The sequence below is a fragment of the Barbus barbus genome (assembly GCF_936440315.1).
Source record: "Barbus barbus genome assembly, chromosome: 26".
Taxonomy (NCBI): Eukaryota; Metazoa; Chordata; class Actinopteri; order Cypriniformes; family Cyprinidae; genus Barbus; species Barbus barbus.
Window position 1 is genome coordinate 5420207 of NC_136754.1, and position 19059 is coordinate 5439265.

A 19059-nucleotide genomic window follows, 5' to 3' on the forward strand; every position below is an offset into this window, starting at 1 on the left:
TAAGTGTTTGTGTACATCTGAAGACACAATGGACGACTCTGCTGATTTCAGATGGAATTAAACACTAATTCCAGGACAATCGGGGATGATCCATATGGAGCTGCATGTTGGAAAATGGCATTTAAACAAGACAAAAAAAGGAAGGAGAGAAAGGAGATCTCCCAGGAGAAACCCCCAGAAAGGCTGACACTGCTCAGACACGCAGGAAACTTAAAGTCCTGTACAGTAACCAACAGTGGTCTGACAGCTGGGGAAAAAAAGTTATTTGAAACCATTTGTTGCTCCATTAGTACTTCACCATTAGAGCAGAACCGCCAGACATTGTTCATCTGATTTGTCAGATCTATTACTGGGTAAATTGAAAAGCTTTAAATGGCTTGTTTGTTTCATAAAGCACAAAAACATATTACTGACTCTTTCTTTAGGTTTGCCCTAAGATTAAGGATCTGGGTATGTTCAGCATGCCACCATGCTAATCATAATATTTTAATATAAACCGCATAGTATGAAAATTTCTGCATGCACACGACACCCGGATAACCAAAAGAATTTGGTTCCAGAGGGGACCTTGGAAAGAATAAGACTATTAACAAAAAAATAACGTGTAAGGAAAAAAAATTACTCATATTTGGCTACTTTTTTTTTAAAGAAAAAATATATATTGCCCCACCCCAAATAAATTCTAAATAAATCTAAATAAAATCAGTAATAAAATAACAGATGAATCATATTATTGCCAAAGGATATGCAGTTTGAGTTACAAGGAACATATTATGGATATTACTGAAAACCTTACTGATCATGCTTTGGTTAGGAAATGCTGCTGTATACCACAGTGTAATACAATCAAACTGATCTTCAACTTCCAATCTGAAAAATGAACCAGAAGTAATATGAAGTGCTGTCAGATCTCACAAAAAAAAGAGATTTGAGTGACCAAATTGTTTCACTTTATGTAAAAATCCCAAATTTGTTTAATAAGCAGACATTGAGGGACTGAACATCAGCCACAATTTTTATCATGTCTTTCTTAACTCATTATTTGATCAGCTGCTCAAAGAAAAGTCTTCTTTTTTTTTTTTACAAAATTTTATAAACAGCCCCACAACAATATCAACTATACCACACAATATACTAAGCAGTGCACTAGTATTCCATTTCAAACCATTTCTGATTGGTCAATTCCATGTCTGAATCCAAATGGGGATTTTCAGCAGAGAGAAATAAAGGTTTACAATGGGCAGATTATTCCCTGTCACTGGGCTCCAGAGGAAAGCAACGCTCTGTACATAACTGGTTTGCGAGCTGGGCAACTGCAGTGTTGCAGTGATGCCAGTGAGCCAAGATGGGGTCCAGATTTACAGCCGTGTAATTGGATGCTATATAGCTTCTTAAGAGGGTCTACAAAAGGCTTTTAGAGATGACTAATCCAATTAATGACCAAGACTCATTTCCTTAACGCACGGTCTGCTGGCAAAGAGATTCTGCTTGATGAGTAAAACTGAACAAATGATGGCGGAAAGATAAGATACAGAAGATTTTTAAGGTGGTGTTGGGATAGTTAAACATTCCCTGCTGTCACGTAACCCACAGCGGTGGATGTTGTTTTCCAATAAACATATTGAAATTATAAACTAACACAATTTTAACTGGATTGAATTGTAAAACTACTTGTTTGATACTGTAAAACCTGATAACCAACAGTGACCCACTTTTGTCACGGCCAAGACCCTACATTCAAGGCCATGCTGCATTCCTCAGTGACCACGGTCATCATTCAGAGCATTCGGCAATCCATCATCTGTCGATCATCTTCCACCCCAGAAAGCCCCGTAATCCAGCCAAGGGCTTGTGTTTCATATGGGTCAGACACAGATATGAGTTCATCACCTCTGTAGGGGGGCTATAAAATCCCACTTTAATTAGTGACAATACATACGTCCCGGTCCTCTGACTAAAACAGCTGTGATGAGAAAACACGTCACATTACCACATGCAACTTCTGCATGAGAAGCTGAAAAACGGAGAGCAATGAAACTGAAAAACAGTTACACAGAAACGGAGAGAGAAAATCTTTAACAAGAGCGAGAAATAAATCTAACATGTCTGCTTTGCACTCCTACAAAAATTGCGATTGAATTTGTTGCTGCAAGTGTAGCTGCACATTACTATTAAGGTAATTAAAGGTGTACAAAAGAAGCTGTCCAATTACAACACTGACAAAAGAAAGGCTATCATATTGGCTTTTTGTATTCCTAATTTAAGTCACTTTGGATAAAAGCACGTGCTAAATGAATAAACATAACTACTGTCCAAAAGTTTGGCATCACTATGATTTTTTTTAAGAAATTGACAAGTTTAGTTAGAAAAGACGCATTAAAGGGATAGTTCACCCAAAAATTAAAATTCTGTCATCATTTACTCACCCTCAAGTAGTTCCAAACCTGTATGAATTTCTTTGTTCTGCTGAACAACAAAAGGAAGATATTCTGAAGAAAGTTTGTAACCAGGCTGTTTTGAGGCACCATTGACTTCCATAGTAGGAAAAAAATACTATGGAAGTCAATGGTGCCTCAGAACTAACCTGTTTCCCACATTTTTCAGAATATCTTCCTTTGTGTTCAGCAGAACAAAGACATTCATACAGGTTTGGAACTACTTGAGGGTGAGTAAATGATGACAGAATTTTCATTTTTGCGTGAGCTATCCCTTTAAATTGATTAAAACTAACTGTATAGTCATTAATAACGTACAAAAGATTTACTTCCATTTCAAATGTTGTTCTAAATTTCCGTTCAAAGAAATTTAAGAAGTGTGTGTGTGTGTGTGTGTGTGGGTGTGTACCTACTTAACCATATTTTGGGGACAAATATGCACCCAAAAGTGAGGAAAACCTGACAAAATCTCCAAAAACCTCCCTTTGGGGACGTCCTCATTTGTAAAACGGGTTTAAAAATAAACTAAACAAAGTTTTTTTGAAATTGTAAAAATGCAGAAGGTCTCCTGTGAGGGCTAGGTTTAGGTGTAGGGCAATAGCACATCCAGTTTGTATAGTATAAAAACCTATGGGATGTCCCCATTTAGATAGCTAAGTAAACGTGTGTATGTGCGCATGTGTGTTTTAATGTTTTTTAAATAAAATGTTTTTATTTATTTTTTTATACAATTTCACAATGCTATTCCAATATTGTTGTTTTTCACTGTGATTATAATTTAACATATGTATATATCTGCTTTCAATAAAAGTATCCCACTAAAGGCATTCTTCTGGACCATACTGAAATTAGTTACTCAATCTGCTCAAATCTGAACCCAAAAACACTCTGTAAACAAACATATGAGAGTACAGAAGGTTAAATCAACAGCACTTAATGCTACACATTAGGAGAAAAACTAGACGTAACCACCTGTCCAGAACTGCTCTAGACACCCCACCCCCTCCCCTCAGCAGCGTCTTTGCTGTCAGAAGGATAACAGGTGGAGAGTGCAGAGGAACGTTTCACCAATATCTCTCTCATCAGATCTCAATTAAAATGGCTTCCCCGTTATATCGAAAGCCAACTTAAGACAAACAATTCCTGAGATGCCGGATGCAGTGTGTGTGTGTGTGTGTGCACATGTGAAAACACAGAGCTCGCTGAAGGATCTGGTTAAAAGTGAGCCTGCCGATCACTGTGCTGATCTAAGCATCTCAATAACCATTCTGGACTGGGCTTGCTTGAGCAAGAGTTGAAATGCAAATGCTAGGTTTTTAACCTACATCACACACATTTGATTGTAAAATGGATTGCTGTGGACCGTAGGTCAGTAATAGATTGATGTTTGAAAATATATAAATAAAATATTTTACTATTACTACTAGTATTACTATTGTTACTATTACCTACCCTCTAAAAATCCATTTTGTAGTTGTTTATCGTCCTCCAGGATCACTAGGTAACTTTGTGGAAGAATTAGATTTATTGCTCTCAACCTTTCCCGAGGATGTTACTCCCTTAGTCTTACTTGGAGACTTCAACATCCACCTAGACAAACCTCAGGCTGCAGACTTACACACTCTGCTTGCCTCTTTTGATCTCAAGAGAGTGCTAACTACGGCTACTCACAAATCAGGCAGCCAACTGGACCTTATTTACACACGACACTGCTCCACTGATCATGTGCTGGTTACTCCACTACACACCTCGGATCATTTCCTCCTCACTCTTAACCTCAACATGATTCCTGACACATCACATACCTCTCCACATGTCACTTTTCGACGTAACTTGCGTTCACTCTCACCCTCCCAGCTATCTGCTATGGTTTCATCTTCGCTTCCTCCCCATAAACAGTTATCCTCTCTTGATGCTAACAGTGCTACTGATACTTTCTGTTCCACTCTGACGTCTTGTTTAGATACTTTCTGACCCTTATCTTCCAAGCCAGCAAGTACCACCCCTTCTGCCCCTTGGCTATCTGATGTTCTCCAAAAACATTGTTCTAAACTCAGGGCTGCGGAAAGGGTATGGCGCAAATCACAACATCCTACTGACCTTAATTTATATCGATCACTCCTCTCTGACTTCTCTGCTAATGTTTCCACTGCTAAAAGGACATACTATCATGACAAAAATAACAATTCACCTAACTCTCGCATGCTCTTTAAAACATTTTCCTCCCTCCTTTGTCCTCCTCCTCCCCCTCCTTCATCATCTCTAACACCTGACGAATTTGCCACATTCTTCATTAATAAAATTACAAACCACACTGCACAATTTTCCACACCACAATCTATCAAACACATCTTACCAGCAAACATACACTTGTTCACATCCTTCTCTCCACTCTCTGAAGTCTCTAAACTCATCCTTTCCAGTGAAGTCTCTAAACTCATCCTTTCCAGTAATCCTACTACTTGTCCGCTTGATCCTATTCCATCTCATCTCCTTCAAGCCATTTCTCCTGCAGTTGTACCTGCACTCACTCACATCGTTAACACATCCCATCACAGTGGATTTTTTCCCTCAGCATTTAAACAGGCTCGTATAACTTCACTTCTTAAAAAAAAACACTCTTAACCCAACTCTTTTAGTGAACAGTTTCCCTTCTTCCTTTCATTGCAAAAACACTTGAACGAGTTGTGTTCAACCAAGTCTCTGTCTTTCTTGCACAGAACAACCTCCTGGACAGTAACCAATCTCGCTTCAGAAGTGGACATTTGACCGAAACTGCCTTGCTTTCTGTTGTTGAAGCCCTAAGACTTGCAAGAGCGGCTTCCGTGTCTTCATTACTTTTCTTGCTGGATCTGTCTGCTGCTTTTGATACGGTCAACCATCAGATCCTCTTGTCAACCCTATTGAGAAAGGGCATCTCAGGAACCGCACCCCAGTGGTTTTACCTCTCTGATAGGTCCTTCAAAGTATCTTGGAGAGGTGAGGTATCCAAGTCGCAACATCTAGCTACTGGGGTGCCTCAGGCCTCAGTTCTTGGACCACTTCTCTTTTCTGTCTACATGGCATCACTAGGTTCTGTCATTCAGAAACATGGCTTTTCATATCACTGCTATGCTGATGACACTCAACTCTACCTCTCATTCCATCCTGATGATCCGACGATAGCTGCTCGCATCTCAGCATGTCTAACAGACATTTCTTGCTGGATGATGGACCATCACCTTCAACTCAACCTAGCTAAGACAGAACTGCTTGTAGTTTCAGCTAACCCATCGCTTCATCACAATCTCACCTTCCAGTTAGGCTCATCTACCATAACTCCTTCAAAAACAGCCAGTTGTGATTGATGATAAGCTGAATTTCTCAGACCACGTTGCTAAAACTGCCCGGTCCTGCAGATTTGCATTATACAATATTAAGAAGATCAGGCCCTTTCTCTCGGAACATGCAACACAACTCCTTGTTCAGGCTCTTTTTCTGTCCAGACTTGACTATTGCAGTGCTCTCTTGGCAGGTCTTCCAGCCAATTCTATTAAACCTCTACATCAATTTGCACTGGCTACCAATAGCTGCTCGCATTAAATTCAAGGCATTAATATTTGCCTACAGAACCACCACTGGCTCTGCAACCCTTTACCTAAATTCATTACTTCAGACTTAGGTGCCCTCTAGAAGCTTGCGTTCTTCAAGTGAACAACGCATTATTGTGCCATCCCAAAGACGCACAAAAACACTTTCACAGACTTTTTCATTAACTGTTCCCATCTGGTGGAATGTTCTCCCAACTCAATCCGAGAAGCCGAATCCTTACCCATCTTCAAGAAACGGCTAAAAACTCATCTGTTCCATCTTTACTTGACCCTCTAACTCTAGCACTCTCTATTCTAATTTTATTTATATATATATATATATATATATATATATATATATATATATATATATATATATATATATATATATATATATATATATATATATATATATATATATATATATACACACACACATGTCTTTTTATTTTAAAAAAATTATAATAATTATCTGTACAGTGTTAGACTAACCAAGACTTGTAATAGCACTTGCACGTTGTTGCTCTTTTGTTGGTTTTGATTGCTTCTTATGTCCTCATTTGTAAGTCGCTTTGGATAAAAGCGTCTGCTAAATGACTAAATAAATAAATTTTAAAATATATTCTAATAGAAAACTGTTATTTGAAATAGCAAAAATATTTTGAAATTTTACTGTTTTTGATGTACTTTGGATCAAACAACTTTGGCTTGGTGAACAGAAGAGAGCAGTTGGAAAAAGTGAAAGACTCAACTGAAGGCAGAAATGCTAAAGTAACGAGGACTGATGATCCCTTAATTCCAAAATAAAAAATGCTTGTCCCTTCCAGCTGAACACTCTCTTCTAGTTCCAGCTGTGCAGACATCTCAAACATGTTCTGTGATGATTGGTGGCAGGTTGTTCTCATGAAAGTTTCACCATGCTGTAGGAAAGACTGAACAACAGGAAATCAAAACACCATCCCTTCTCTGTCTCTCCCTCCTAGTATTAAGACAACCTAATGATGTTGGAAGAGAAAAGGAGAGAGGGTGGAGAGTTTGAGCCATGATTGGGTTTGTATTGTGTGTTCGTTGTCCGTTCCAGTCTGAGGTAATGAAGTGAATAATGGGACATGAAGCAGCTAGACGCCAACCTAAAAGCCGTGTGAAAGCAGCCACAATGACACTCTGGAGATGATACCACTCCCCTTCTCCTCAGACGCCCATCAGCCTACACACTACTTGTACTTCTATTTCCTTTCATTATTTCCCTTTTAAACATCTCTCATTAGTGGTGTTTGTTAAAGTAAGCACCAACATTACTCTTAATCATACTTGGAATGAGTAATCTGAGTGTTAAATTTTGGTGCACAACACGTTTCATCGTGATTCAATACACAACGACCTTGTAACACCCAAATAAACAGCCAAAACACCATAGGATTTGCACAGGCAACCAACACCCTAGCATCTTGTAAGCCTCTCACACATTCTTCAGAAAATATAAACTAACCTTTAAATGGTAAAGTAAAAATTTATTTATTTCCAATTTTTATCATTTTAGAACAAGTACTCCAGCTGATCAACCTAATAAACCAGCTTTAATGACCAGCTTTCACAAGCGAAACCATTTACAACTATCTACCACCAGATGATTCTAATTGTGATTTTCTAGGATGACATTTCCTTCTGGAAAAAAATCCTATAAGTGGATGGACCAGCTTTTTTCTGCTCCAATGTGGTCTACTAGCTTTATCATGAGACTACAAAACCAAAAGCAGGCCCATCGCCTGGTAGTCCAGTTGATCAATCACCTAGACATGATTGGACCAGCTAAAAATCCATAAACAAGTTAGAATCTATGTGAAACCAATTAACTACTTTAAACTAGTTTTTGAGTCCGTTTCACTTCCATAGAAAGTTGAATTCACTTGTTTTGGGGGGTTGTTTGTTGCATGGCTTCTCCTTCTGGAAAAGGCCATATAAGTGTATTGACCTGCTGGTTTTTGAAATATGGTAGCCTTTTCTGGTTCCAGGTGGTCTACAACCTCTAACTAGCATTACCATGAAAAAAATCAAATTTTGATTCTACCAAATCAAAAGCAGGTCCACCACTTGTTAGACCAGGTGCTTCAAAATGCCATAGAAGAACCTTTATTGTCGAAATGTTTCCAATAAAGAACCTTTAACATCTGAAGAACCTTTCTGTTTCACAAAAGTTTCTTTGTGGCCAAAGAAGATTCTTCACATTATAAAAAGGTAAGAAAGAGATGGTTCCATAAGGAACCTTTGACTGAATCATTCTTTGTGGAACCAAAAATGGTTCTTCTATGGCATCTCTGTGAAGAACCTTTTAAGCACCTTTTTGTTTTTTCTTTTGTTTTTTTATAAGAGTAAATGTCCATTAATAATAAGATAGAATCTGTGTTAAACCACAGATTTTTTGAGTCATTTTCACTTCTATAGAAAGTTTAATTGATTTGTTTTGAGGGATTGATTGCCTCACATAATTGTTCTAATTTCTAGCATGCATGGCTTACTTCTGGAAAAGGCCATATAAGTGGATTGACCAGCTGGTTTTTGGAATATGGAAGAATTTTCTGGTTCCAGGTGGTCAACTACCTCAAACTAGTTTTAGCATGAAAGTCTACCAAAGCAAAAGCAGGTCCACCACCTGTTAGTCCAGATTGGACCGGTTTATTACCATAAATAATTAGCTAGAATCTATGTTAAACCAATTGACTACCACCTTAAAGTATTTTTTTAGTCCTTTTCACTTCTATAGAAAGTTTAACTCACTTGTTTTGTTTTTTGCCCCATGTAATTGCTCTCTTTTCATCTTATGTTGACATTTCCAAAAAAAACTGCATTTTATTTTTCCTCACTGAAGTGCGCAGCGTGCCTTCTGTAGGGGAGGGCAGACAGCGGGTCACTCCAAATCTTTCTCTAACCTGTACGGCAAACAACAGGCCAGCACCATTCCCTGAACACCAGCGTCCATCTCACGACAGCTGGTTAGCAGGGGCTGGATGAGATGTTTAGAATCCTCCATTCCACTGTTACCATGGGAATGACATAGCAGGTGCATTGCGTGTGAGGCTGAAGCCACTAGATTTGCTCAGAGGTACGGAATGAGCATCACTTCCTGTCCCAAGCCCACAGCTGACATCAGGCGTTGGGTTTGGATCTGTCAGTTCAGGCCAAACTGTCTCTCTCATTCTCAATCCTTTTTATTTTTCTCTTGTCTAGGGGACACAAGTTGTGGTCCAGGGCCAGCTAAGGAAGTAACATGGCAAGCTCAATTAGTCAATCGATAAATCTACCTTCCAAAAAGGCCAAATAATCTGTGGGAGGAGGACATGTAAGAGGAGGGGGATTCCTCTGAGACTTTAAGAGTCATGCAATCGTTGATGAAGACAAGGGAAAGACGAATAATAACAATGGGAACAAGAGAATGAAGGCCAGACAGAACGAAAGACTGAAGGAGAATGAGTGAGTGAGAAGGGTTTCCCCACAGCACAACTGGCATGACGCCACCAAAAAGGCGTCTGCTGTCACTGCTGAGCAGTAATGAGGTTTTTACTGGCACTGTCCATGTAAACGGTACACTTTAGTCTCCTATTTAAAAGCAGTGTAGGCCCAAATCCCATGCTCTTTGCAGTGAAAACTCTATAAAAAAAAAAATAATAATAATGTGTACAAAACTTTTTGTATCAATCTTTTTGAGTTATGACAACTTCTTAAAAAGTATTCAAATAATAAACCTTATAATTTGTAGCATGAACACTTTTTTTTTTAATTATTCCAAAAAGTTGTTCTAACTAATTGAGATTAACCTATTACCCAGAACCAATTAATCTTATCTTCATTTCAGTTCAAATCAACAGCTGGCATAGCACAATGCTAAATGCTAAAAACAAAGCATGTAGCTATATTTAATGAACAAGAAAATTAAGGTAATAAATAGAATCTTATTTAAAACTGTTACACTAATTTTGAACAGTTGTCAACAGACATGCTTTGTGCACCCAGATGGTGTAGTTACAGCACTAGCACTAGCAGGGGGCAAACAGGGAAATCTTAGGCATTCACCTTCTTCCACTGACAATTTGTTAACAAAGAAACAAAAAATACTTTAGACTTACAGGATAATTGCAATTCAAGGGTTTCGGGCTCTATTTTGTACCTTAATTGTTGAATGTTTAACATGCATTGATTTTCATTCCTGAACCGTATAAACATCTGGGTTCTCCTCTCATCTCGTCTCTCCTCTCCTTTATCTAAAATATTTACGCAACATCCATCTGTTATTTTGCACCTCTTCAAATCTCAGAGGGAAAATGGAGGACATAACGACAGAAACACCCACCCGTGCACTTACACACGGGAAGAAAGAGAATTAGTCACTGTCATTAAGAACCCCAGTGAGGAGACAGAGAGGCCAGACTGCTGCTCCTGGGTCTGCCTTTACTTCATTGTTTGCCTATCATTGGCTATATATCATACACTGTCAAGCTGAAATGACCTACTAAGTTTAACAAAATATGCAGTTTAAAAGCAGAGTACACTGTGTGAAATACAGTATCCCACAATGCAATGAGCTAGACTTCACCTGTCATTTCCAAATGACAAAAAGAGCAAGTTACACTAGGCTATATGAATTTCTTAAAAATTATTACTTGACTCATTTAACCATACTGCCAGATGTTAAATAGCCTTTTAAACAAAATAATTAAGAAGCAAAATAACTGCTTGAAATACACAGTATGAGGTGCACTGCATAAAATTATATGATGTGTGTGTGTGTGTGTGTGTGTGTGTGTGTGTGTGTGTGTGTGTGTGTGTGTGTGTGTGTGTGTGTGTGTGTGTGTGTACCTACTTAACCATATTTTGGGGACAAATTTGTACCACAAAATCTCCAAAAACCTCCCTTTGGGGACGTCCTCATTTGTAAAACGGGTTTAAAAATAAACTAAACAAAGTTTTTTTTGTACCTGTGTGTGTGTGTGTGTGTGTGCGCGCTTGCAAACTGATTTTCTCACTGACTGCAACTCAACATCCCCTTTCCAATGTCTCTTTAATCCTGTGATTCCTTTCTTAGTCTGAGATGATCACAGAGAGCACAACCTATTCTTAAGAACTTCTTAAATCCTTTATTAATATACAACATACAACAATATACTGTATAATTGTGTATGTGACGAATAAAAAAACTCTTGAACAAACACACCCACTCTCACAATAAAGCTAGACAATTAGAATCAACCGTCTACTGAACTTCCTGAGACAAGAACCCATACAAATGAGAAGAGACAGATTCACACACACAGCGACAGAAACCCAAACAAACACACATGCCTTCTAACAATACTCTTATATTAATGAAAGAAAACCTTTTACATTAAGTCTGTATGTAATCCATTATGGACACAGCAAAACAGACACAGACTCTCAAAATCTCTTGTTTTGTTTACAGAAACAAATTCTCACAAATCACTACAGATGCATACTATACTTTGTTCCTAAAGGGATATTTAACACAAAAATGAAAATTTTGCCATCTACTCATCTACCACAATTACCTTCAAAAACAAACACTGAGACAATTTTTTTTTAATTATCTGCTTATAAAGAAGAACAAACTTTCTAGATCTTTGAAACGACATGAGGATGAGTTTAACATATATTTGAGAATGTGTGCAATGCTTTATTTTCAACATTCACACAAATTCCAGCATTTTTGTGGACAGAAGTTTATAGCATTTCACTAGATTTGTAATGAGAAGCATTTGTAAACCTGTTGTCACCTAAACTGTAAAAAAAAAAATATAATAGCTTGAGGGTTTAACTTTTGCAAGTGAAGAAATACTATAATCTACTATAGCACAAAGTAAATTAATACTTATTTAAAAAGAAAATAATTATTATACTTATTACTAATTATAATTTTTTTACAGTAAATTTGCATTACAATAGTAATGTATTTGTGAATGGATTCCCCACCATATTAAACCTGACACCTCTAAAACCACATATCAGGATAAGGGAAGAACTCTAATGAGATATATCTAACGAAAATTAAACAACAAATCCTAGTGTGCCTGAAATGTCCTAAATATATGTGTACTAATTTAAATAATTTACTATATATTAGGCAAAAACAATCATCCTCACTAACCTCAAGAACAATGGTTGAGAGCTCTAAATCGCCACAAAGAATACATATTTCACCAGTCTTTCAAACACAGACACCACACACACATCAACATCCGTAAAAGGCAATCAGCTCTATTGTTTGAACATTCCTGATTACTGCATGTGACCTGTCGACGGCGAAACATGCTGCGCATATCTCCGCATCCGAGACATAAACATTAGAAACACTTTACTGGAATGCAATGAACAATCTGTGCTGTCTTGTGGATGCCAAAAGAAAATGGGCTTGGAAAGACAAAGGCATGATTGAAGAGCATAACCGAAAACTATGTATGTGGTTTGAACCCCCCTTGTGAGATGCAGTACATGTGGGAGTATGTGGCCATTTCTGTGGCGTCAGATCGTGTTAAAATGAGCTCATTGCGAGCGCAGGACTGAAATAGTGTATGTGAGAGCTCATTCATTCACACCAAGGCTTGATACTCATGAATGAACTGACAGAAGACCTTAATAACAACCGGTGCTCTCTTCCAAAACACACACAAGGCTGCATACGACTGAGATTCTTTAAAGCTCCACTGCCGATTATGGTTTGGCCACTGGGTTCGACACTCGTGAGAGTGTGGGCAAGTACTCTAAATTCCCCTTCTAAAGAATTAATGCAGTAAAACCCAACCAAACCTCATATAACTAGACTTCATAGAGCATAATCTAATATATTTAAGACTAAATGCTTCTGAATGTTTGCAGCTAGTTCATACTTTCCTAAAAAACACATCTGGGGCTTTAATCAATACGATGAGAAGAGGCTTCCTGTTCACATGCAATCAGCGCCAAAGATGAAGCTCTAAAGCAGCTCTACCAATCACAGTGCCAAACCACATTGGGAAAAAACATTATGCCATTTCTACCAATTAAACAAGTCAAACTACGGGCAACAAAGACAGGTACAGAAATAGCCAACCCATAAATTTGCCATCTCTCCATCCATCATTGGAGAATACAGTTTTATTACAATGTACTCTAAACCTAACCAATAGTGTTAATAAAAGCAAATGCATATACTGAAGTGATCATGCTTTTTAACCTTTTAACCTTTTCTGCGCCCTTTTATAATGACTAATGTTTTATGGGACTTGTACTAGAGCACTCTGCACTGCAAGTGCAGTACTGTACCAGGTGAGCTCCTGAGCAAGTTTACTACATTAGAAAAAAGCCAAAGCAAATGTCAAAATATATTAGTTTACAATTCATGTTAATAGGTAATACCACAGTATTGTGCAAGGAACCATGTGGAAATAAGTCTTCATTAACAAATAACCTACTCAATCAGAATGTGTGAAAATGAATAAAATTATCTGGAGTTTGACTGATACTAGTGGTCATTTCAGCTGTTAACTGTAGTGAATTGTGTTTAGGAGCACTTCTTCAAAAATGTAGGTGGAGGCAGTCTTTTCAATGAGCTTATGATGCTTTATCCATATAAACTCATCCCTATATCCATCAGTCCATTACTCTATCTATCCATCCATTTGACTTATCCATTCATCCCTCTACCATCCATCTAATCTCCCATCCATGCATGCATCTGTGTACCCTGAAAGGCGGTGGCATGTGCAGAAATGAGATATTTCAGCTCAAAGCTGTATGATCTGATGTTCTGGGTGGTATCTCTCAGGACTGCTGCTCTGTAGCTTTCTTCCATTCTTCGCGTACAACATGATGGCCCAGCGTGCTTGCATATCAACAGGTCCACATCTACAATAAGAGAGAAAAAAGCATTTGTTAGACAGAACTTGAACAAATAACATTAGTGACACTATAACACCAAATTAAACCTGTACCAGTATCACCATTCACACACATTCATGCAACTAAATATTCAGTGGTTGAGTGTTATGGAGACTCTGCCTCTTGCATTGGGGGGTGGGGGGGGGGGGGGTATAATGAAAACTGATCCTCAGAAAGCTCTTGCACTCTCTTCATAGCTGCAACTTAATTATCCAGGATGCACGAGGTGCTTTGGGTCCCAGAAGACTTAAGTCAGTTCAAGAAGCACTGAACCCCACGCCCCATCTGCCTAGGCCTTGTGTGGGGATGTGAACTTTGTATGACCAATATCCCTACACTCCAAATACCTTGTATTTCCAATAGCCTGAGTTTACGATGTGCATAAAAACAAACAATCATCTTCAAAATAAGATCACATTCTATAAAACCATATTTTAATACACAAGTGGAATAATGTTTTCTGCATTTTCCACTTCAAACATTCCGAAATGGCTTCCAAGCTAACTTTCCAAAATGGGAAAAACCAATTATGGTGTATTCTGAAATATTACAATTCATTGTGTCGCTCGTTATTCACAACATTATGAAATGACATGAAATGTTCACTTACTGTTTCCATAAGTTACATTTAAGGTTTAAAAAGGTCATTTTGATTTTTTGCTGCTGGGAAAATCTTACTATAGCCATTTTCAAAAAACATCCCTCAGTGTTAAATTGTGTTTGGATACATGTTCCTCTCCTTCCCAACATAGGCTGATTGGAAAAAAAAAAACATGCCTCTAAATACATTTTTACAAAAAAGCACCTGTACATACAATTCACTGCATTTCCAGCTAAAAATAAATACCAATGACTTTTACTCCTCACACAAATTATGATTACAGGGGCAGAACATATAGATTAATTAGTCTCACGCAGTTCCTTGCAGAACTATGTTATGACCTCAAAACTCTTTTGCAAACTAATTTTAATGTTTTCATCACATAGCCATCTTCATATGCATGGCCCTTCTGAAGCTGTAAACTTGCTTGTTAGATCACCTAGTATAGCACTCTAATACGAGTTCAGTGAAACACAAATCTTGATAAAACAGTTAAAGGACTTGTGCAAGCAAGGTAGAACGCATGTTAGTGTAGCTACGTGGTACAGTTTTTTCAAACAACACAGCAATAACTTTTTAGTGCCACTCAACAGACATTTCATTTCCAATCTGCCCCAATACATACAAAATCCAACATATAAACATTGCCAGATTCGCGTTCAACTGTTTCTGTTAAAACTGAACGCACTTTTAGTGCCACCTACCAACCATTTCACTTTAAAATATTTTAATTTTAAAGAAATATCGACACAGGCACATTTTTCCATTGAGCTTGGGTTGCTTCCGCCTTGAATATCAAATATCTTCAACTGAAATCATGTCCAGTGAAAACAAAAACACCAAAACTAAACATTTTATTAAATCTACTTAACTAGGGTAAACGTACCTATTAAGCTCACCAAAAGCTACATTGAGACATTTTTAGTGCACATGATATTGGTTTCAGTACAAAAAGTTATGTTAAAATAAAATATTAATCTCTCACACAAAAATATTCAATTTTATTTTAAATGACAAAAGCATTTCAATTAAGATATAAATCATTAAATTCAAAAAGTCTAGCTGTGCTTAATGGGTACATTTTTGTACCCTTTAAGCACACCCCTGTTCCCATTAAGCTCACATCATATATTATTAAAAAATCTTGCTTATTTTAAGGAAAATTTGTAAAGAATAATTGTAAAAAATATATATTTTTTGAAGGAACAAAGTCAATCACAAAAAAAAAAAAAAACAGAACACTAAAATCAAGCAACAAGGCATTCAAGTCGATCAGTTATATATTCATAATGAAGTGTCATTAAAGCACATTGCAACATCTAGACTAGTCCACTTTCAGCTAAGTAACACTCAAAAATCAGATAAAACAAACCAATAAAACATTTTCTTCATGGGGATGAACACAGACACTAGCCTCATTATGAAACCTCTTTTTAAATTGATTTCAACTTATCTATAGTCTCTTAAGACTGGAATACACTACATGATTTTTCCCCAATTTTCCACAGATTTACAGTCTGGAGAAGTTGATGCTAGTTGCCAAAGATCAGACCCAGTCTGCAGATTTGAGTCGACAGAATCCATAGAAAATCGATTAACTGTGACAACCATGAGTTAATATTTAAAGTCTGTTTATGAAGCATTTACATAGACGTTCAATGTGGAAGAGCTTAAAGAGAGCACACCGAGCTTAATGGGAGCAGCAACAATTTTTAATGCATTTCATGTAATATTTATTAAAATGACAGGATTTTGCTAAATAAAGTGTCTGTCATGTATTAAGGTCATACATATTTTAATATGAACAACTATTATTAACAATATCTATGAAATTATACTTTTCTTATTGATGCCACACTGAAGCTGTGTGATTTTCATAGTAGCGCATCCTTTAAGCTCACCTCAAAATAATATAAAATCTTTAAAAATTACAGCACTGTAAAACCACAGACCAGCAATAAACTGTACATTTATAATATTATGGATGTAAAAGTACAAGCCAGTAATATCTGCGAAGTAATATGTTAGCGTAGCACACAATCTTATACAGCTAGTCAGCGAACTGTGTTCTGTAGCATCTGCGCTGTGTTGATAAAACTATCTTTTGGATCTAATGTAATTATTTCCCACATCCAAGTTCCAGGTTATAATATGCAAACGTCTGAACATTAATCTCTTAATTTTACAGTAAGTAGTGAAACTTACCCAAAATAAAGGCTTAAACATAAAAAAAGCACATTTAAGGGGCTCCTCTTTTGGTGAAAGTTTTCAGACAGCTTTCAAAATGGCCACCAGACAGTTTCAACACATGGAGAGCCATGTCTCAGTGTGCAATGATCTGATTGACTTGAAATTGTAGGAGGTATATAGTAACAAACACATGAATTGGTTAAGACATCAAGTAGGATAATAAATTATTTTTTCTTTTATAATCTGATCTCAAAAATGGAAGTGTGCTTAATGAGTACATGAGCTTAATAGGTACGTTTACCCTAAACATAAACTTCCCCAACAGAAAATAAACACCTATCCAAACGAAACAGAACCAAATACATGTGTGTTTAAGAGTGTACCGTATTACCACTGATATTGTAATCTAAACACTCTGCTAATACTGTGAATAAGTATTACCTTTGTTAAAGAAAGAGAAACACAGCAAAGGAAAAAGTGAGATATACAGACTGGGTTGGCCGTCCGTGATGACTGATGTTAAGGCTGTGACGAAGCCTCATTCCATTGCCATGCTGTACAGACATCCGCTATGCACTTTTGAGACTGTAGGTCACTACTGTGACTCATTGGACATTAATGAAGAACTTTCTGAGATTGAGTTTCACTAGCTGTGCATCTACACCAGGAATCAGGTCATCAAATACAAGTTAAAACCACAAGCACCTGCTCTTTAGGACACCATGAATAACAGTGGTCTGATATTAAAAACACACATACATACAGGTACATGTGATACGATCACAAGCTCACAGCTGACAAGACGAGCCTTAGGGATGACGGAAACACAGCACATATTGACCTTTCAATCAAAGAAAGAAAGAAAGAAAGAAAGAAAGAAAGAAAGAAAGAAAGAAAGAAAGAAAGAAAGAAAGAAAGAAAGAAAGAAAGAAAGAATGAATTATGACATACCTTATTTACTAGAAAATAAGGCATACATTAATTTACCTTAAAAAATGCCAATGTAAGACTGTAAGACAAGTAATTCTTTAAGCAGTAAAAGAGAGAGACAGAAAGTGGGAGAGGGATAGTTCACCCAAAAATTCTGTCAATTACTCACTCTGTCACATTATGTCACTCCAAACCCGTAAAACCTTTGTTCATCGTCAGAACACAAATTAATATACAGTATTTTGGATGAAATCCAAGAGCTTCCTGCAGCACCACACGCATGTGTTGTAGTACTCTCGTGAATATGCATCAAAGATGGACAAGGAAAAGAAGAAAATTGTTGAATGATGTTTAAACTTTGTGCACAAAAAGTTCTTGTAGCTTCATAAATTTATGGTTGAACCACTGATGTCACATGGACTATTTTAACAATGTCCTTACTATCTTTCTAGGCCTTGAACGTGGTAGTTACGATGCAGTCTATGCAGAGTCAGAAAGCTCTCGGATTTCATCAAAAATATCTTAATTTGACTTTGGAACAACATGAAGGCGAGTAATTAATGACAGAATTTTCATTTTTGGGTGAACTATCCCTTTAAGGCTCTATTAACTCAGCAGGAACAGTCTAATGATGCAGGAGTTGGCAGGGAATATTAACTAGGAGGCTCTTAAATAGCAAACACAATATAAAGAATAATATTAAAATAAAACACAATATGTTATTATAAAAAATATTTAAAATAGTTAATTTGATAAGAGGAGGATCATAACATGCTGCAATTCTCTGCAAAAGTGGAAACACATCTAGAACAGGTTTTTTATTCTTTTTTAACTTTTAATTCAACATCTAATAACATTACATTTTATATTGATAATATTACAGTATTTAATTTTGATTTCTAAAGACTGGACTTCTAATGACTACTGTCAGCACTAGTTTTTAAAAGTAAGGGGGAAAATAAATCTGCATATAACTATGTAAAAATATTTAGAAAAACTTAACTGTTAGATTTAGTACAATGACAATGTAAGTCAATTATGCAAACAATTATTTCACTGTGTTATCTGTACAATACCACTTTTAATATTGACATACTCACATGGTATAGTTTGATTTTATACAAGCAAATATATAGCTGCCTTATTATTTTAGGAAAGGAGAACATTCCTTAACATCAAAAAGTTTGAAAAACTCTTGTCTAGAAGACTATCTGAAATCATCTCTGGTGTCGGTCTCTCTCTAAGCCTTAATTAACAGACGATGGAATTAATTCAGCCCCTGGCGTGTGAATTAGGACCCCAGCAGGTGTCTGTGGTTCTGCCTGAGTAGACACTTCCTTATTCTTCCTCCTGTCTGGGGTTCAAACTTAGCCAACCTGATCCCATAATCACCTTCAGGTGACAAAACCCA

At 36.9% G+C, this 19059-nt stretch overlaps 1 protein-coding gene across 3 annotated transcripts in view; it reads right to left on the reverse strand.

Moving 5' to 3' along the window:
• Nucleotides 1-19059, reverse strand: part of LOC306845520 (glypican-5-like) — a 138089-nt gene that overhangs the window by 102005 nt on the left and 17025 nt on the right. For 2 of the 3 annotated variants that reach the window (XM_079378383.1, XM_079378382.1), the window contains exon 2: nucleotides 13733-13894. The exons of the other annotated variant lie outside the window; for it this stretch is intronic. In XM_079378383.1, coding sequence (XP_079234509.1) covers nucleotides 13733-13894 — 162 coding nt within the window. The remainder of the gene's footprint in view (nucleotides 1-13732; nucleotides 13895-19059) is intronic. 3 annotated transcript variants of the gene reach the window in all.